The sequence below is a fragment of the Peromyscus maniculatus genome, chromosome 9 (assembly GCF_049852395.1).
Source record: "Peromyscus maniculatus bairdii isolate BWxNUB_F1_BW_parent chromosome 9, HU_Pman_BW_mat_3.1, whole genome shotgun sequence".
Taxonomy (NCBI): domain Eukaryota; kingdom Metazoa; phylum Chordata; class Mammalia; order Rodentia; family Cricetidae; genus Peromyscus; species Peromyscus maniculatus.
The window spans coordinates 53,232,738-53,253,160 of NC_134860.1; the positions used below are offsets into that span (position 1 = coordinate 53,232,738).

A 20,423-nucleotide genomic window follows, 5' to 3' on the forward strand; every position below is an offset into this window, starting at 1 on the left:
TGGAGCTGCTCAGGGACAAAAACAAAACAAAACAAACCAAGGCCAACCCTGGCGGAAGAGGAAGTGAATCAACTGATATTTACTAATTAGCAGACTTGGTCTTAACTGAAAAACCCTCCCTGTGGCTAAAATGACTCAGTGTAGCTGGGGAAAGCAGAAGCTGCTCAGGTTCAAAGCACTTTACAAACTCACCAAGCACTGACGGGCCAAGGGCGTGTCAAAACCACCTTCTCCTGGGGGTGCCACCGCTCCCTGCCATATATACATAATTTATTTACTGTTGACCTCCCTCCTCCTTCGATTTTGCTTAGACCTGGTCATAGTGCAACTCTGTCATCAAAAGGGGTGGCAGAGACTGGGCAGATGGCCCTGTCGATAAAGTATGAGCAGGGGCACCTGAATTCAGATCCTCAGCACCCTCCTAAAATAATCCAGCAATGTTCAAGTCACGTGTCTAAAATCCTGGAGCTAAGGGAGCAGACAGAAGAGTTCCTGGGGCTTGCTGGCTAACTAGCCAGCATGGCCAATCAGCCAGCTACAGGTTCAGGGAGAGGCTCTGACTCAAAAAATAAGTTGGTTAAGAAAAAGAAAAAAAAAAAACAGGCGGATCTCTGTGAGTTCGAGGCCAGCCTGGGCTACCAAGTGAGTCCCAGGAAAGGCGCAAAGCTACACAGAGAAACCCTGTCTCGAAAAACCAAAAAAAAAAAAAAAAAAGAAAAAAGAAAGAAAAAGAAAAAAAACAAAACATGAAAGTAGGAGGGGGTTTGTAGGGGGGACATCAGAGGGAGGGCGAGCAGCTCAAGTGAGTGTGATCAAGATACACTGTATACACCCAGTGGTGGTGGTGCGTGCCTTTAATCCCAGCACTCAGGAGGCAGGCGGATCTCTGTGAGTTCGAGGCCAGCCTGGGCTACAGCGCTAGATCCAGGAAAGGCGCAAAACTACACAGAGAAATCCTGTCTTGAAAAAAAAAAAAAAAATACACTGTATACATGTATGAAATCGTCAAAAAAATAAATAAAAGATAGTCTAAAATAAATAAGTTAGAAATTTTATTAAGGAAGACACCAGACATCCATTTCAGGCCTCTATACCAACTGGTACACACGTGCACATCCACCGGAACACACCTGAGCACACAAGCACACCACACCCATACACCCACACATACACACAGAGAGGTAGCTAAGAGAATAAATTTACAGATCTCTGTTCTGGACCTTAGGCATTATAATTGTATTAATCATAATGTTCTGTTCATGTTACACCTTGGTTATTATGTATAAGATCCTGTCTACTTTATTAACCACATAATGGCCTTGGATTTTTTAAAAATTCATATTTACTTAATGGGTGGGTGTGGGTGACTAGGGCAGTATATATGTGGAGTTCAGAGGACAACTTATGGGAGTCCATTCTCTCTCCTACGAGTGAGTCCCAGGGACTGAACTCAAGTCATAAGACTTAGTAGTAAGCCCCTTTACCCGGCAAGCTGAACCACCTCACCGGCCCAAACTGGTTATTTTTATACTTTATGACGAACTGCAGCAGCCAGCCTGGTTTTGTTTTGTGTATGTGTGCTGGTGATTGAACCCAATGTATAACCAATGCCAGGCAAGCGCTCTCCCACAGACATATATATTCCCAACCCATTATAAAATTCATTTCAGTGGCTACCTGGTATTTTCCTATCTGTACAATGCTGACCATAATTTATTTAACCAACCTTTTATTGTATATTTGGATTTTTGTTTCCAGTGTTCCACTATTACCAGTAACCGTTAAGCAGAACATAAATCTTTATGCAGGTCCTAGGTTGATTACTACAGTACCACTAGGTCAAAGTTCACGGCTATTAGAGCCGGCTAGGGCCAGTAAAGATAAGGCATCTCTCAGATCAGACATTCTAAAAAGGTGCACAAGTAGAAAGGCACTTACAGGCACATTTGTTAGCAGAAAACAAAAAAACAAGTTAGTAAAAAGACAATCCGGTTGGGAAGTCTATATTTGAAGTAACAAAAAAAGGAAAAATCACTGGTCAGCTCTTAGGAACGCAATACTGTTAGGAGAGGTGAGCAGATCAGTGAGTGGGAGAGGTCTGAAGTGGGGGAATTGCGACTGTGAAAATAACCTCAAGCAATCAGTTAAAAAAAAATCTACAGACCTTGTTAAAATTAAAGGAGTAATAAGGAAGGAAAAGTACTTTTTAAAACTATAGACTTTCCAGGCCGGATAACCCAGATACCTCGGGATCCTGAAAGTTCCATGTGTGTTAGAAATACTGTCCACGTGAACTAATGGAAAGTAGCCAAAGAACAAAATGCTGGACGCTTTGTTTAACGAATTTTAAGGCAGTGACAGCGGAACAGGAAACAGAGCGCAGGGACGCTAGGCACCTTGGCCAGTTCAACCATCCACGGTGTGGGTCCGGGAGAAAGCGTTCTGCTCTCCGGCCTAGGGACCAGGGGACACCCCTACAGGACTGGCCACATGCCCGTCCAGGGAGCGGAGGTGGCCCGGCTCTGGGCCAAGGCCGCCGCGGCCCTCGGCCTGGGGAAACCGTCCAGGCGCGGCAGGGCTCGGCCTTGGCCGCGACCTTGTTACTCATTAACCTGCAGGAGGCGGCGGCGCGCCAGCCAAGCCTGGGGAAGGTCTGCAAAACGCAGACCGAGGCAGCGCGTGCGCACTAACGCAACCGGAAAGGCTCCGAGGCAGGCTGCGGGGACTTAGGGAGCGTCTGCAAACACCGGGAGAGGAAGCTAGGGGTCGTCTACCGAGACCGCCGCGGGTAAGTGGGTACACAGCAGGGCGAGGAAGCCTGGGTCCCAGCGGTGAAGAAGACTGCTTTCGGGCAGGCCCGCGGGGGAAAAAAAAAAAACAACAAAAAACGGTTGAGCTGGGGTTGCTGGGAGCTGTGTGAAAAAGGAGGGCTGGGCATGCAGTTAAAAAAAAAAAACAACTGCAGGCGACCTTAAGGGACCGCCTCGCAGCCATGACGTCTAGTTCCGCTAGCTCCAGTGCACGCCGCAGCCAATTCCCGGCCGCTCCGCACGAACGCCCCTCTTTGGGTCACGCACTTTCCTCCAGCGCCCACCTGTCCATCAGCGGACTCCGCTGCCCAATCAGCGGGCCGAGGGGGGGCGGGGCTGCGGGGCGCGTCGAGTGACGTCAGCACCCGCAGGCCTGGCGGCCCGATGCCTGCCGGATGAGGCTGGCGACCTGAGGAGCTGTCGGCCGGCTCCGCAGGGGTCGTCGGCGTCCACAGCGTCCTCGCCCCCCGCGGCTCCTGCGACGGCTGCGGGCTGGTGGGTGGTCTCGCGTGGGGCGGTAACCGCCGGCCGCCGGGGGCGGTGCTTCTCCGCTCTCCCGCCCCCTGCCGTACACACACCCCCCGGCGCACCACGTGGGCGGGAAGCTGGGCTGGAGCGGGGGGGGGCGGGTGTTAGGCTGACTTGTAACTTCATTGGCCGTCGCTGCTGCCGGCCCTCGCAAGGAGTTGCTCTGATTGGGCCGCAAAGGGGAGTCCGGGTCGGAGTTCTAATGCTTCTGGTTGGTGGTCTGAGATAAGCTCGGGAGGCGCGTTCTTCCGCAAGGGGTTTTGATTGGTCGGCCCGAGAGGTTATCTGGGATTCGGCCACCCCCGGCCGGGGACTTGGATAGGTGAGTTTGGGTAGGAAAATGGGAAATTCCTCCTTATGGACTCTCGTGAGTAAACGAGGGTTGCACCCGAGGTTTCATATGGCTTTCTTTGCTTCACAGGATTGAGGAAGGTTTATGTTCCCGAAACCTCGGGAGCTGTCATAGCTAAAAGAGAAGGAAATTGGTCTCCAGGAGGGGTCACCCCTCTAAAGATAGCTACTGCCCCGTTTCTGGAAACCCTGGTATTTCTAGAGCAGAAATTACTCTCACCAAGCCCAAGTTGGTGACAGGAGGAGCCCCCGCACCAGGACATAAGGATGCTGTAACCAGAAGATGGGATCGCGGAACAGCAGCAGCGCAGGATCCGGGTCCTTAGAGCCCTCCGAGGGCTTGTCCCGAAGAGCGGCTGGCCTGCGTCGGAGCGAGGAAGAGGAGGAGGAGGATGAAGATGTGGATCTGGCCCAGGTACTGGCCTATCTCCTCCGCAGGTAACTTACCCTCTGCTGTGACACTGCTAAGTGTCACCACGGTCTCTTGATCTCAGCTCCAGGCAGGAAAGGTGCAGAAGACAGGGAATGGTGTTAGCCCAGGACAACGGTCGTGTTTGAACAGAACGACCGTTCCCTGCTGGACGCCCATACTCCGCTCCATACCCAGAATGGTTCCTACCCAGGGCAGGTCACCGACACACTCAGATCTTGTGGTTGAGGGGCTTCTCAGGGCGGCCTCTTTGGCTGTAACAACACAAATTTAGTCTGTTTTCTGAGAAAATAAAGGGAAAACAGGGAGGAGGATGTGGAGGAAAGGAGAGATGTGAGAAGCAGAGTTGGGAAGGGGGTGTTAAATCACTTGCCATATGAGATGAAGCCATGTGGATTTACTTGAAAAACAAGTTTAAATCGACCTTACTAGCCCTGTTCTTAAGAAAAGAATGCCCTCGAGGGGGTGACCACCAGGAACTGATAAAAATAGTATACCTGGCTTTGTTTGCTGGCCTTGGGAAAAGAGGAGCCTGGTTACCCCTGCAGAATATTATGTTCTGTGCTGTATTTCCCACAGCAATGGCTGTGAGGGCTGTCGCTGTCAACTTACGGGGTCCAGACACCTCTGAGGGATTGTTTAGCCTCTGGGCAGGCCTGTGAGGGATTACAGTGATTAGGTTCATTGAAGCAGGGAGATCCAAGCGGAATGTGGGTGGCTCCCATTCCTAGGGTGTGGGTCTTGGACTATATGAAAAGGAGCAAGCTAGCTAAACATGATCATTCATCTGTCTCCGCTTCCTGATTGTGAAGGCTGTGCACCCAGCTGTTTCAGGTCCCTGCTGCCTTGACTTCCCTGCTATGATGGACTCGACCCCTGAGCTGCTGGCCAGCATAAACCTTTTCTCTCTTAGGTTGCTTTTGCCAGGGTGTTCTATCACAGCGGGAAAAGAGACTAAGAAGGACTGGTGGGCATGTTCTCCTGTGTTTAGCTCTTGAACTAGGGCTATAGCTCAGTGGTAGCAGCTTACCTAGTGTGCATTGAGGCCCTGGATTCAATCCTCACCTGAGGGAAAATAATATTTCACTCTGTGAGAAATCAATTTAGTGGGTCTTCAAACTGTCCGAATTCTGTGTTCTTGTAAAAGTACAAATTAGTTTCCTTTTTTTTTTTTTTTTTTTTTTTGGTTTGGTTGGGGTTGTTTGGTTTGGTTTGTTTGTTTTTCGAAACAGGGTTTCTCTTTGTAGCCCTGGCTGTCCTGAAACTCACTCTGTAGACCAGGCTGGCCTCAAACTCACAGAGATCCACCTGCCTCTGCCTCCTGAGTGCTGGGATTAAAGGCGTGCACCACCATGCCCCACTGTGTCTTATAGGGGACTTAAAATAACAGCTGAGGTCTAGTCAGCCTCTCACGCCAAAATGAGAACCAAATGTACAAAGAGCTAGATAGCCATTGGATAGCTGGGGGATGGGATCCCCCCTTTATAATGGGGATCTCTCCACAGAGGCCAAGTGAGGTTGGTGCAAGGAGGAGGCGCAGCAAATTTACAGCTCATCCAGGCTCTCTCGGACTCAGAGGAAGAGCATGACAGTGCCTGGGATGGTCGCCTTGGAGATAGATACAACCCTCCTGGTAAGAGGAAAGGCAATCTAATTGTTTCTGGTTTTGTGTTTTGTTTTTGAGATAGGGTCTGTTTGTATCCCTGGCTGTTCTAGAACTCTCAGTGTAGTCCAGCTGCCCTCAAAATCAGAGATCTGCCTGCTTCTGCCTCCCGAGCGCTGGGATTAAAGGCGTGCATAACTGACAGTCTCATCTTAATGTTGGAAGATGTTCACCAGACCCCTTTTACTTTTAAAAATAACCAATCTTCTAAAGCTTAATTAGTTAAATTGAAAGAAGATAATTCAGGGGATGAGGGAATCCTTGTAGCCAGTCAGTTGGGTACAATTTTGCTAGCTATCTTCTGGGCTGGAAGACCTAGAAGGAAACTTCTTGGTATTCACAGTGGATGCAACCCCTGACACTGGGGAGCTGGAATACAATGAGATCAAGACACAGGTGGAATTGGCCACAGGGCGCCTAGGACTCAGGAGGACCGCCCGGGAGCGCAGCTTTCCACGAATGTTGCACCAGGTAGGTTTTTCCACCTCTAGGCAGCCTGGCAGTAGACCTGTTGAGGCCAGAAGCTCTGCCAGCCCCAGACAAACAAACAGAAGTAAACTTCCCAAGGAGACCTCAAGTGTGGGGGCTGGTGTGTGTTAGCCAGCCTGCATCCTAGTGCTGGGGGACATTGTTTCTGTAGCAAGAGAAATTTCCTTGGAGGAGGGGCGTGGTGTGATGGCAGTGGCCCTCCAGTTCTGCTAGCAATATTCCCCAATCCCTTCCATTTAGAGAGAACGGGGCCTCTGCCACCGGGGAAGCTTCTCCCTTGGAGAACAGTCTCGAGTGATGTCTCAGTGAGTATGGGGCTTGGTGGAGAGACTCGAAGGGCCAGCCAGACCTTATCGCCTACATTTTGAAGGGTAGAAGTTAAAGGATTCTCAGGAATATTTAAGGCTAGGTTAAAGGGGGTTGAGGCTTTGAGAACAAACAACATAGAAAAGTGTAAAAGATGACAATACATAAAAAGGAAATATGCTGCCATGCCATTCTGCTAACGGGGCTCTTCTCACTCGGAGCTCCTTTATCCCTCTCTTTCCTTCTGCTTCTCCAGCTTCCTGCCCAATGATCTAAGCTTCACCGACACCTACTCTCAGAAGGCGTTCTGTGGCATCTACAGCAAAGATGGTCAGATCTTCATGTCTGCTTGTCAAGGTACTAGACCCCAGTCCTGTTAACAACCTTAGCCTAGAACAAAGAATATTCTCACCCGGACTAGAAAGCCTCAGACCCAGGGAACTCAAAACCTGGCCTAGAGATGTTTAGCCCAGAGCATGATTCCCTTGATAAAGGGAGACCATAGACACACCAAGCAAAAGAGATCTGATGTAGACGGCTCTGCAAGGAGAATAGTCCATAACTCTGCCTGAAATCAACTCTACAGATCAGACAATCCGACTGTATGACTGTCGGTATGGCCGCTTCCATAAATTCAAAAGCATCAAGGCCCGGGATGTGGGCTGGAGTGTCTTGGACGTGGCCTTCACTCCTGATGGGAACCACTTCCTGTACTCCAGCTGGTCTGATTACAGTGAGTATGCTCCAGCCTTCTGCAGTGGCTCCTCTTCTCTCTGAGAAGATGCCATGCTTTGCCCTCGGAAAATCACTCCCAGAGTGCTCTGGCATCCTTGCCATTTGCTCTTTCCCTTCTTAGTTTTACTTCTGTTCTCTTTCCCTCAACCCTAAAGAATTCTTGTTTCTCTTCTCTTAGTTCATATCTGCAATATCTATGGGGAAGGAGACACACACACTGCCCTGGATCTAAGGTACTGGCTTTTTCTTGTCAGACTCATCAGAAGCTCCTCAGGGAAGGCTTTCCAGGAGCTCTCGAACAGGAGCTCCCACCTAGACGGAAAAGTGCGCTGGTTGCCAGGTTCTCTGCATGGCTTCCTGAGAGCATGGCCCATCCTGTGAGCCCTAGTTACAGGATTGCTTCTGGGTTCTCACAGGTGGCCTGCCTGCCTGCTAGCAGGAGTCGGCGGGCCCTCTGTGTCCTCCTCTTTACAACCCTTGCCAGATTCTTTGTAGACTGACAGAAAGTGAAGGGACACCCACCTAGCGGAGCTCCTCCTTTGCCTTCCCTAGGCCAGAAGAACGTCGCTTTGCTGTCTTCTCCATCGCTGTCTCCTCAGATGGACGAGAAGTACTAGGAGGGTGAGTGGGCTGTGGGAACGTCTGCCTCGATTAGTGGGGCGAGGGTTCTGCCGGAGGTAGGTTCTGCGGTTACAGAAACTACCCTAGCGGCTGTGGAAAACCTTCTCCAAGGTCAAGGCTTATGAGCTGCTTGGTTCTGACTCACCATTTCCCTGGGTGAGGTGTCAGGTCGTAAGCCTCCTTGAAAACTAAGCTGCTGCTTCTCCCATATGTGAAAGAACACAAGAGCTTGCTCCTTGTTTGAGTTCCTCAGCAGGACTCTCACAAGCACACAGAACAATAGTCTTGGCTCTAGGACCCTCTTATCTCATTTCTTACAGAGCCAATGATGGCTGCCTGTATGTCTTTGACCGAGAACAAAACCGACGTACTCTTCAGGTATTGTTTATGAGACAAAAACTTCTTCTTCCTCTTGGTCTTTAACCTATTTTAAGACAAGAAAGAAATCCTGAGACTCTTAGCTTCCTGCTCCTCTAGATTGAGTCTCATGAAGATGATGTGAATGCAGTGGCATTTGCTGACATAAGCTCTCAAATCCTGTTCTCTGGGGGAGACGATGCCATCTGCAAAGTGTGGGATCGACGCACCATGCGAGAGGATGATCCCAAGCCTGTGGGTGCACTGGCTGGTCACCAGGATGGCATCACCTTTATTGACAGCAAGGTGAGCAAGGATACAAGACTGCATAGTCAGACTCTTAAGGTTCTGGTTGCCCGGGAGGGCGTGACTGTGGACTGGTATAGACACTCCAAAGTTTCTTCTCAGTGTGTTCAGGAACTGGGGTTTAGGAGAAGTGCCTAAGCCAAGAAACATGAGTTTTTTCTGTCCTCATCAGCCTGCAGGACCACAGCAGGACTTTATAAGAAAAGTACAAGATGAGGCTAGAGAGATTGCTCAGTGGTTAAGAGCACTGGCTATTCTTCCAAAAGACCCAGGTTCAGTTCCCAGCACCTACACCACAGCTCACAACCATCTGTAACTCTTCTAGCCTCCACAGGTACCAGGCGTGCACATGGTACACAGACATACATGTAGGCAAAACACCCATACATATAAAACAAATAAATCAAAAAAGAAAGAGCCGGGCGGCAGTGGCGCACGCCTTTAATCCCAGCACTCGGGAGGCAGAGCCAGGCGGATCTCTATGAGTTTGAGGCCAGCCTGGGCTACAGAGTGAGTTCCAGGAAAGGCGCAACGCTACACAGAGAAACCCTGTCTCAAAAAAAAAAAAAAAATCAATAAAGAAAGAAAGTAGAAAACAGTTTAGTCTAAGTTAGAATGAGGGATATAGCCTGTACTCTGGGGATAAGGAGATCTGAAGCAAAACATCAAAAGCAAGCTGATCTGGATGGATCAAGACCAAGCAGACCCAGCAGCTTAGAGGTCTAGCCCCAGCTAGCACAGAGGAACTACACTGCAGACACTAAACAGGCTCTGGTGCATCTGTCCATCTTTGGATTCCTAGGGTGATGCTCGGTATCTCATCTCCAACTCCAAAGACCAGACCATTAAGCTTTGGGATATTAGACGCTTTTCCAGCCGAGAAGGCATGGAAGCATCACGCCAGGCTGCCACACAGCAAAACTGGGACTATCGGTGGCAGCAGGTGCCCAAGAAAGGTAAGGGTGCGAGTGAGGCTGAGGTCTGGGGATCGAGAGTTGGGTGGGGACTAGAACACTCAGCCACTGGTGGCCTGGAATGGGCTTGATGGGTTTGTCTGTTACCTGGGAATCCTAGAGCCCTCCCTCAGTCTTTTCTTGTAGACCTTTTATGTGGGGGAGGGGCTCCCAGGTTTAAGGGAACATGGAACCAACCACCACAAAAATATTTTAGTATTGTTGACACTGTCAAATCTGCAAGGCCGTATCGGTGACTTTGGGGGGAAGTCGGCAGTTTAGGGTTGGGTAGCCAGTTGCCTTTGAGTGTTGATCTTTGTTAAGAGCTGGTGGTGAGCCGGGCGTTGGTGGCGCACGCCTTTAATCCCAGCACTCGGGAGGCAGAGCCAGGCGGATCTCTGTGAGTTCGAGGCCAGCCTGGACTACCAAGTGAGCTCCAGGAAAGGCGCAAAGCTACACAGAGAAACCCTGTCTCGAAAAACCAAAAAAAAAAAAAAAAAAAAAAAAAAAGAGCTGGTGGTGTGAGGATGGGAGGAGTTGGGGCGAGGGAAGAGAGGGGGACCTGTGGTTGGTATGTAAAATGAATAAACAATTTCTTAATAAAGAAAAAAGAGCTGATGGTACAGGGCAATTTAGTAGAAACTCCCTCATCGAAGGCCCACCTCCAAAACCGTGTGTCCTTACCCAGCCTGGAAGAAGCTGAAGCTCCCGGGAGACAGCTCCTTAATGACCTACCGAGGCCACGGAGTGCTGCACACTCTCATCCGCTGCCGATTCTCCCCAGCACACAGCACTGGCCAGCAGTTCATCTACAGTGGCTGCTCCACTGGCAAAGTAGTGGGTAAGGATCTGTGAGGACGGGCCTGAAAGGGGCAGGCACGCGTCTCTGGCATCCCATCTGTAACTACAGTGAGCTCCTTAAAGTCTCAGTAACAACTACAAGTGAAATGTTATTTAGGTTGGAACAGGAAAGACTTAAACAAGGAACTAGGAAGCACTCATGAGCATTTTTAATTAAGAAAGAGAACATAGAATTCTAGGCAGCAGATAGATTACCAAACACATAATTCTGGTTTTTTCCAGTCATTCAAGGAAATGGATCACAGAGGAAAGGTGGGAGGGAACAGAGGTAAACAAATGACAAAAAGAGAGCATGAGAGCTAGGCACAGAACTCATGCCTGTGATTCCAGCACTCAGGAGGTAAAGGCTTGCCATGAGTTCAAGGCCAGCCTGAACTGTGAATTCTGGGCCAGCTCGGACCATTAAGCAAGACCCTGCCTCTCAGAATAAAAAGCAGCATGGGCCAGGCGGTGGTGGCGCACGCCTTTAATCCCAGCACTCGGGAGGCAGAGGCAGGCGGATCTTTGTGAGTTCGAGGCCAGCCTGGGCTACCAAGTGAGTTCCAGGAAAGGTGCAAAGCTACGCAGAGAAACCCTGTCTCAAAAAAAAAAAAAAAAAAAAAAAAGGAGGCATGGGTAGTAAAAGTCGTGTAGGGCTGAAGCAGGGATGCACAGGAAAGAACAGGGTAGGGGATGGTCGTGTAGGGCTGAAGCAGGGATGCACAGGAAAGAACAGGGTAGGGGATGGTCGTGTAGGGCTGAAGCAGGGATGCACAGGAAAGAACAGGGTAGGGGGATGGTCGTGTAGGGCTGAAGCAGGGATGCACAGGAAAGAACAGGGTAGGGGATGGTCGTGTAGGGCTGAAGCAGGGATGCACAGGAAAGAACAGGGTAGGGGATGGTCGTGTAGGGCTGAAGCAGGGATGCACAGGAAAGAACAGGGTAGGGGGATGGTCGTGTAGGGCTGAAGCAGGGATGCACAGGAAAGAACAGGGTAGGGGGATGGTCGTGTAGGGCTGAAGCAGGGATGCACAGGAAAGAACAGGGTAGGGGGATGGTCGTGTAGGGCTGAAGCAGGGATGCACAGGAAAGAACAGGGTAGGGGGATGGTCGTGTAGGGCTGAAGCAGGGATGCACAGGAAAGAACAGGGTAGGGGATGGTCGTGTAGGGCTGAAGCAGGGATGCACAGGAAAGAACAGGGTAGGGGATGGTCGTGTAGGGCTGAAGCAGGGATGCACAGGAAAGAACAGGGTAGGGGATGGTCGTGTAGGGCTGAAGCAGGGATGCACAGGAAAGAACAGGGTAGGGGATGGTCGTGTAGGGCTGAAGCAGGGATGCACAGGAAAGAACAGGGTAGGGGATGGTCGTGTAGGGCTGAAGCAGGGATGCACAGGAAAGAACAGGGTAGGGGATGGTCGTGTAGGGCTGAAGCAGGGATGCACAGGAAAGAACAGGGTAGGGGATGGTCGTGTAGGGCTGAAGCAGGAATGCACAGGAAAGAACAGGGTAGGGGGATGGTCGTGTAGGGCTGAAGCAGGGATGCACAGGAAAGAACAGGGTAGGGGATGGTCGTGTAGGGCTGAAGCAGGGATGCACAGGAAAGAACAGGGTAGGGGATGGTCGTGTAGGGCTGAAGCAGGGATGCACAGGAAAGAACAGGGTAGGGGATGGTCGTGTAGGGCTGAAGCAGGGATGCACAGGAAAGAACAGGGTAGGGGATGGTCGTGTAGGGCTGAAGCAGGGATGCACAGGAAAGAACAGGGTAGGGGATGGTCGTGTAGGGCTGAAGCAGGGATGCACAGGAAAGAACAGGGTAGGGGGATGGTCGTGTAGGGCTGAAGCAGGGATGCACAGGAAAGAACAGGGTAGGGGATGGTCGTGTAGGGCTGAAGCAGGGATGCACAGGAAAGAACAGGGTAGGGGATGGTTCAGGCAGTAAAGCACTTGCTGTCCAAGCACAAGGGTCTGAGCTCAGGTCCCCAGAACCCACACATGATGCAACTGTATCCCAAGAGCCTGGGGTTGGGGGCAGAAACAGGATCCTGGAACGTGTAGACCAGCCATTCTAGCTATCTTAGTGAAGAGACACCATTACCACGGCAACTCTTATCAAGAAAACATTTGGGGTTGGGGATTTAGCTCAGTGGTAGAGCGCTTGCTAGGCCCTGGGTTTGACAATCCTCAGCTTCCAAAAAAAGAAAAAAACATTTCATTGGGGTGGCTCACTTACAGTTTCAGAGGTTCAGTCCATTATCATCATGATAATGAGCATGACAGCGTGCAGGCAGACGTGCTGGATCTGAGAATGCTGTATCTTGCAAGCAACAGGAAGTTGACTGAGATTCACAGAGAGGGAAGCTTGAGCAAAAGAGACCCCAACCCCCCCCCCTTCCAGTGACACACTACTTCCAACAAGGCCATACCTCCTAATAGTGCCACTCCCTTTGGGGGCCATTTTCTTTCAAACCACCACACTAGTCAAATCAGCAAGCTCCCACTTCAGTGAGAGACTCCCAGAAAATAAAGCGGAAGCTGGGAGGTGGTGGTGCACGCCTTTAATCCCAGCACTCGGGAGGCAGAGGCAGGTGGATCTCTGTGAGTTCCAGGACAGACTATGCAAAGAAATCCTGTCTCAAAAAAACAAAGTGGAGAGTGATTGAGGGAAAAGGCCAACATTGAGCCCTGGCCCCTACATGTACATGCACTCACAGATGTGTGCACCCACTCACAAACATAAACACCTCTACCCTGCACACTGAAGTTTAAAAGGCAGAGATGTACTTGTCAGACAAGGAACAAGAGCACACATCGACTCAGCCTGGGGTTCACTGCCGGTACCTTCCATAGCTTGCTAAACGTTTTTATTTTATTTTTATGAGAGAGGGATTCTCGGTGTAACCATTTTGGCTGTCTTAGTAATCACTGTATAGATCAGACTGGCCTCAATTTTACAGAACTCCGCCTGCTTCTGCCTCCTGAGTGCTGGGATTAAAGACATGCACCACGATGTCCAGCATTCTAAAAGTTCTTGGAAGCCAGTGCATTTCCAGTTTTCATTTTGTTTGAGACTGGGAGAATGTAACCTGGGCTAGCCTGGAGCACCTGGTTATCCTGCTTTCACTTCCCAAATGTTGAGATTACCACCGTGCATTTTATTCACAGTAGTCCTTGAGCTGGGCGGTGGTGGCGCACACCTTCAATCCCAGCACTCGTGAGGCAGAGGCAGGTGGATCTCTGTGAGTTCGAGGCCAGCCTGGTCTACAGAGTGAGATCCAGGGCAGGCACCAAAGCTACACAGAGAAACCCTGTCTCCAAAAACAAACAAACAAACAAAAAAACCACAGTAGTCCTTGGAATTCTAGCTAAGGGGCAGGGATACCCACCTTCCACTCCATACCTTCAGCCCAAGGTAAGGACAGGAACAAGAGAAGGAAGCAGATGGAGCACTGTCCTCTGAGGTGGGCTTTGCTTCCATGGGAAAGTGGGATGCTGCCTGAGAAGCAAGTCAGTGGTGCCACTGGGGGACTGACGTCCTACAGCAGCCCTGTCTGGCTTTCCCTGGACAGTGTATGACCTCCTGAGCGGCCACATTGTGAAGAAGCTGACCAATCACAAGGCCTGTGTGCGGGATGTCAGTTGGCACCCCTTTGAAGAGAAGATTGTCAGCAGTTCGGTGAGGCTACAAGGGTTGGGGCGGGAGGATGCACGTCCAGAACGTGGACCTGGGAGGGGGCATCTCCCTGACTGCTTGTCACTTTCTCCTCTGTCTGCAGTGGGATGGGAACCTGCGTCTTTGGCAGTACCGCCAGGCTGAGTACTTCCAGGACGACATGCCAGAGTCTGAGAAATGCTCCAGCGCCCCGACTCCGGTGCCCTGCCCGTCTGTGGCCTTCTCCTCACCTCAGTAGATCTGACCTCCAGTTCTGAATAGGGTGAATTCTCAACAGGTTCTCTGCCTCCTCCTCCCTTCCCCTTCTGGGGACTATGTGGGGGAACTGCTGACATTGGGCAGTGAGAAACAGAAGCCCAGGGTCTGGGCCCAAGCTGAGCCTGGACTAACCCCCCCCCCCCCCCCCCCCCCCCCCCGTCGGGCTGGGCCGAGTGGTTTCCTCATGCCTTCACACCCAGTCTGCTCAGATTTCTATCTCTAGCCAGAGTGTGGCGGCAGGACATCCATTATCTGGGGTGCAGCTTCTGCCAACAAGACGATTGTCCTGCGTGTATTAATCATGTTCCGATGTTAGATATTGGCTCATAGTGTAGATCCCTGAGGTCTGCATAGACCCATCAGCAATGCCCTTTGCCCAGGTCTTCACACTGAGGGTTAGATTGGCCAATCAGGGCTAAGTATACTGGCCTTTCTTCCTGAGATCTTTGAGGGAGGACAGGGTGGGTAGAACTGTTTCCTCAGCACCCTCCTGGGGTGGGAACTATGTCTTCTCTCATACTTGGACTTTGGTGTTAAGAGACTGGTCTGAGAGGTAGGAGTCTCCAGAAGCTCTCTATGGCCCTCCCTGCCACTGGACCCTGTCACTGCTGGTGGCCAGCAGCTTCAACAAAAGGTTAAAATAGGACTCCTTTCATCTTCTCACTGGCTTTGGCTTTCCCAATAAACTGTCTGGGAAACTGGCCCAGTGTCTGTGTCTCTCCCTTTTCCCATCAGAGGTTGTTGTCTTCTGAGTTCAAGGAAACGGTTTTTAAAATGGGTGTGGCGGCATGCACTGTAGTCGTGGAACTGAGGACAAAAAGATCAAAAGTTGAAGGTCATTCTCAGCCACATCATCAGTTTGAGGCCAGAAAACCAAAAGTTCTTACAGAAAGTATGCTACTCTATAAGAGAAAACACCTTACTAACCCAGGATGAAGGATGATCGCTTATTAAGGCTTGTAAAAGTCCTTCCTCTCCACAGAAGACCCGGAGACAGCAGACGATAAGCACACTTTCTGTTACAGCCCAGCCATGCCTGTGTCAAGTCCGCTCTGGAGCTGTTCCAGCATGCAGAGGGGGTGGGTGGTCGGGAATACACAGCCGGAGGACCTGAGCAGCACTCGCCAGCCACTCAACCCCAAGTTCCTGAGGCTAGCAAGATGTCTCACCCAGGGAAGGCATCTGCCACCAGACTGAAGGCTGACCTTGATGCCTGGAGCCATGTGGTGGGAGGGAACTGACTTTCAGAAGCTGTCCTCACTGAGTGCGCGCGCGCACACACACACACACACACACACACACACACACACACGATAAAAGAACCCAGGAGATGGCATTCTCCACACGTCTTGCTCTTTGAAGCAGTCTTTAAACGGTTTGCATTTAAAGGGGTGGTCATAGACTTTCATGGCCATGGAAGTGTTGAGGGGGGCTCACTGTGTCACCTGGGCTCATCTTGAATGCTTGTACTCACTCAGTCCTCTAGCTTGAGTAGCTAAGATGGCAGATAATTACTTCTACACGTGGCCCCCAAAACAACTGCCCAGGGAAGGTTAGAAGGCCCGGCTGGTAAAGGCACTGGCCTTTAAGTGACAACACTAAACCTGTTGATCCCTGTTTGATCCCTGAAACTCCCATGATGAGAGAACCAGCTCCTACAATTGTCCTCTGACCACACACACACACACACACACACACACACACACACTGTGGTATGGACATGTCCACAGAATAAACAAACAAGTGTAAAATAATTAAAAACTGCCGAGAGCTGAGAAGGTTAGTTGCCATCACCAAGGTAAACTGGGTAGGGTGACACTTGCCTCTGATCTCAGTGCTTAAGAGGTGGAAGCAGAAGAGGGATCACAGTTCAAGGTCTTAGCTACCGAGCAGCTTGAACGCAGCCTGGGCTCGATGAGAGCCTGTCTTTAACCAGACAAAATGATACCAAAAAAGAAAACAAGACCCACTTCATATCTTGCCTGTCCTTTTGCTCCTTGGCCTAGTTTTCCTTTTATTGTGATCAACTTCTGACCAGGGCTCAGTGGTTAGGAGTACAGGGTATCTGGGTTCAATTCTAAGCACCCACACAAGGCTCGCAATCACCTGTAACTCCAGTCCTAGAGAAGCGAACACCTTTTTCTGACCTCCATGGGCACCCGGCACACAAGTGTTGCATAAACATACACGAGGCAAAACACACATAAAATTTAAAACAACGCTAACAGTAGCTTACAGGAGGAAAGAGTTTATTTGGCTCACACTCCAGGGAGCAGTACATCACTGAGGGAAGTCAAGGCAGGAACCATGGAGAAACACCACTGCCTGATTCTCTGGCTCATGTTTAGCAACCTTTTATATACAACCTGGGCCACCTGAGCAGGGAATGGTCCCGCCCAAAGTGAGCTGGGCCCTCCCGCATCAATCATCAAGACAGTCCCCCACAGCCATGCCCACAGCACAGTCTGATCTTGGCAACTGAGGTTTTCCTTTCAGATGACTCCAGGCAGGTGAATTTGAGAAAACTAACTAGGCTCGTCCTACTCTGCCATTTCACCCCTAACATGAACCCGTATTCCAGAGTTACAAATTTAGAGAAAAAATTGTTAGTATTCTCAAAGTCCACAGAATATCATTCTGAGACATTACCATACCATGCAGTCCTGTTAACAAATATAAATGATACTACTAATAATTATAATGGAAATTTAATTCCAAAGGGGAAGAATAACATGTTTTATGATCTCTAGAATTGTTTGTTGTTGGGTTTTTTGGTCTAGGAACTGTTTTGTTTTGTTGGGATTTTTTTTTTGTTTTGGGGGGTTTTGTTGTTGTTTTGGTTTGCTTGAGACAGCCTTACTGTATCCCAAGCTGGCCTGGAGATCACTAGGTAGATCAGTCTGGCAATGAACTTGAGTCAATCCTCCTGCCATAAATTCCTGAGTGCTGTAATTACAAATAATGACACCATGCCTGGTGTAGCCCTGGCTGTCCTGGAACTCACTGTGCAGCCCAGGCTGGCCTCAGACTCAAAGATCCGCCTGCCTCTGCCTCCCGAGTGCTGGGATTAAAGGGGTGTGCCACCACACTCAGCTTTAAAATTTTTTTAACTAAATTAAAAAAAAAATTTTACAAAGATGTTATAAATGACCAACCAATAAAAGACCTTCAAGCATAAAAGCACATTGGACTGCATGAGGGGGTGCACGCCTGTTCATCCCAGCACTTGGGAGGCTGAGGTAGGAGAATTGTCACAACTTCAGGCTAGCCAGGGCTGTGGATAAGACTCAAAAAAGAAAAAGAAATGAGAAGAAAAGAAGCAGGGAGAAAGAAAAGGGCTGGAGACATATCTCAGTTTCTCTGGGTTCCATCTCCAGTACTGCATTAAACTGGAGATGGTCCTGGCCAGATGGGCCCAGTGAGCTAAAGTTTGCTGTGTGCCCCTGGAAACTAAGTTTGATCACCAGAACCCAGTGGAAGGAGAGAACTGATCCCCAAAAGTTGTCCTCTAATCGCCACATGTATGTCCTCCCTCCCCTGTATATTTCTCTCTCTCTCTCTCTCTCTCTCTCTCTCTCTCTCTCTCTCTCTCTCTCTCTCTCTTTCTCTCTCTCTCTCTCACACACACACACACACACACACACACACACACACACACACGGTAATAAAAATGGTTTTTTTGTTTTTAAATATTTATTTATTATGTGTACAGTGTTCTGCCTGCATGTGTCCCTGCAGGCCAAAAGATGGCACCAGATCTCATTACAGGTGGCTGTGAGCAACCATGTGGTTGCTGGGAATTGAACTCAGGAAGAGCAGTCAGTGATCTTAACCACTGAGCCATCTCTCCAGCCCATGTTTTTTTTTTGTTGTTGTTGTTTGTTTTTTAATGTGCATGGTGGTACATACTTGGAATCCCAGTGCTCAGGCACTCAGGAAGGAGATGAGAAGCAGGAGGATCAGAAGTTCAGGATCATTCTTGGTTATGTAAAAAGTTTGAGGCCAGCCCGGCGGTGGTGGCGCATGCCTTTAATCCCAGCACTCGGGAGGCAGAGCCAGGCGGATCTCTGTGAGTTCGAGGCCAGCCTGGGCTGCAGAGTGAGTTTCAGGAAAGGCACAAAGCTACACAGAGAAACCCTGTCTCAAAAAACAAAGAAAGAAAGAGAGAGAGAGAGAGAGAGAGAGAGAGAGAGAGAGAGAGAGAGAGAGAGAAAGAAAGAAAGAAAGAAAGAAAGAAAGAAAGAAAGAAAGAAAGAAAGAAAGAAAGAAAGAAAGAAAAGTTTGAGGCCAGTCTGAGAAACATGAGACACTGCCCCACCCCCACCCCCACAAAAAAAAAAAAAGGCGGAGGAAAGAAAAAAAGGGAGGGTACTGGGGTATGACTCAGTGGCAGTGTACTTGACTAGCATGCCTGAGGCCCTATGTTTGATCCGCAGTAGCATGAAGAAGAGGGGTCTGGTTAGTTTTCCCCAAATCACAACTGGGCCCACAACCTGGGTGTCCTTGCTCCCTCATTCCTTTCCCTACTTTGTGGATCTCCACTGCTCTGAAACCCCAGCTTTAAGGAACAAGGAAAGAAGATGATAGCTATCTTAAAAAGGCTACCAAGGACTTCTTAGGGAGGTCCTGCCAGTGCTGAAGCCGAGGCCAGGTTGGTGTGAACCATGGGACCCAGGGTAACTGAGTAGAGAACTGACTTAAAGTTGTTTTTTGGAGGGGGTTGTTTGGTTGGTTGTTGTTGTTCTGAGACAGGGTTTCTCTGTGTAGCCCTGGTTGTCCTGGAACTCATTCTGTACACCAGGCAGGTCTCAAATTCACAGAGATCCACTTGCCTCTGCCTTCTGAGTGCTGGGATTAAAGGCGTGTGCCACCACCGCCGGGCCAGACTAAAAGTTTGATGGATGACAGATTGGGCATGTTCCCCCCCCCCCCCCCCCGATCTTTACCCGTCACCTGGGAAGACCTGGACTCTGAGCACCCAACCATGGCCACCATCACCCTATACAGGTTGCCTTTCTCGGGGCACTTGACTTCCACCTACTGCCTCTTATCATCATGAACACAAGCTGTAACCCATTAGGTGATGCCCTGTGCATTCTTTCTGCCACCATCAGTGTGCACAGTCATCCTGGGACAAACTGGCCTTCCAGACATCCGCATCTGCATGGCAGCAGGAGCCTTGCTAAACTGCTGGGGTCACCATGACTACAGTGACTACCCCAGTGAATCCACTTCCACGACCTGCCCATGACACCATGCTGTGTACACACCTCACTGCTGTCAGAGCCCAGGAGAAGGACCCGCATTTGGAGAGAAGGTAAACTCTGCTGGTTTGTTTTAATGCGTTGTGACGGCTAGTCTTGGTTGTCCACTTGACATCATCTGGAATTAAACCGAAGCAGTTTAATGCCTGTGACAGGTTTTTCTTGATTGGCTAATTTGAGGCAAGAAGACCTGCCCTAAATCTGGATCATTGGAGGTTAGAAGAACCACCCTAAACCTGGGAGCCCAAGTAAAAGGCCATGGAAGGCCGGGCGTTGGTGGCTCACGCCTTTAATCCCAGCACTCGGGAGGCAGAGCCAGGCGGATCTCTGTGAGTTCGAGGCCAGCCTGGGCTACCAAGTGAGCTCCAGGAAAAGGCGCAAAGCTACACAGAGAAACCCTGTCTCGAAAAACCAAAAAAAAAAAAAAAAAAAAAAAAAAGGCCATGGAAGAAGGAGGCTTTTTTTGCCTGCTTACCCTCACTCTCCCAGCAAGTCCTCTGTCCTGATGCTGAGGCATTCCTTCACTGGTATTAGAACCTACCTCTGGGGACTCTGATGTAGACCAAAGACCAGCTGGGCCATCCAGCCTCCTGGACTGAATAACTGCCTGCCTGTGAGCCTTTCTGTGGGGAGAGAGGTAGTGTTGGAGTTGGCAGACACAGCCCGTAAGCGCTCTAATAAACTACCTTTTCATTCAGATTGATTCTACCTGCTCTGCTCCTCTAGAAAACCCCGACTAACACAGGCATCTGAGGTTTGGTTGGTTTTATGGCCTAGATTTTCCTGTGGAGGAAAACATGGTAGAGCTGAGGTGAGGGTAGATGGGCTTCAGCTGGCCAAA

The 20,423-nt window shown here is 50.0% G+C and overlaps 1 protein-coding gene across 6 annotated transcripts; it reads left to right on the top strand.

The window, feature by feature from the left end:
- Nucleotides 1–2,655: 2,655 nt before the first annotated feature.
- Dcaf11 (DDB1 and CUL4 associated factor 11) lies at nt 2,656–15,019 on the top strand. Of its 6 annotated transcripts, none has more exons than XM_006988528.4 (15): nt 2,656–2,788; nt 3,760–4,127; nt 5,625–5,752; nt 6,126–6,253; nt 6,512–6,576; nt 6,834–6,934; nt 7,164–7,310; nt 7,491–7,545; nt 7,865–7,933; nt 8,254–8,311; nt 8,411–8,596; nt 9,399–9,552; nt 10,238–10,390; nt 13,957–14,063; nt 14,164–15,019. In XM_006988528.4, the coding sequence occupies exons 2-15, from the start codon at nt 3,973–3,975 to the stop codon at nt 14,296–14,298; spliced, it is 1,641 nt and encodes a 546-aa protein (XP_006988590.2). In that variant the 5' UTR covers nt 2,656–2,788; nt 3,760–3,972; the 3' UTR covers nt 14,299–15,019. The 6 variants fall into 6 exon arrangements, with proteins under 6 accessions (XP_006988590.2, XP_006988591.2, XP_006988589.2 ...); XM_006988529.4 differs by having other exon boundaries at nt 3,760–4,104; XM_006988527.4 differs by lacking the exon at nt 2,656–2,788 and adding an exon at nt 3,143–3,660.
- The last annotated feature ends 5,404 nt before the right edge of the window (nt 15,020–20,423 follow it).

Bases quoted from the DNA above. Each gene is read 5' to 3' on its own strand.
- Dcaf11 (XM_006988528.4), top strand. From the start codon at position 3,973: ATGGGATCGCGGAACAGCAGCAGCGCAGGATCCGGGTCCTTAGAGCCC. The intron at 7,546-7,864 runs GTACTGGCTTTT...TGCCTTCCCTAG, and splicing joins CACACTGCCCTGGATCTAAG to GCCAGAAGAACGTCGCTTTG. The intron at 8,597-9,398 runs GTGAGCAAGGAT...TTGGATTCCTAG, and splicing joins TCACCTTTATTGACAGCAAG to GGTGATGCTCGGTATCTCAT.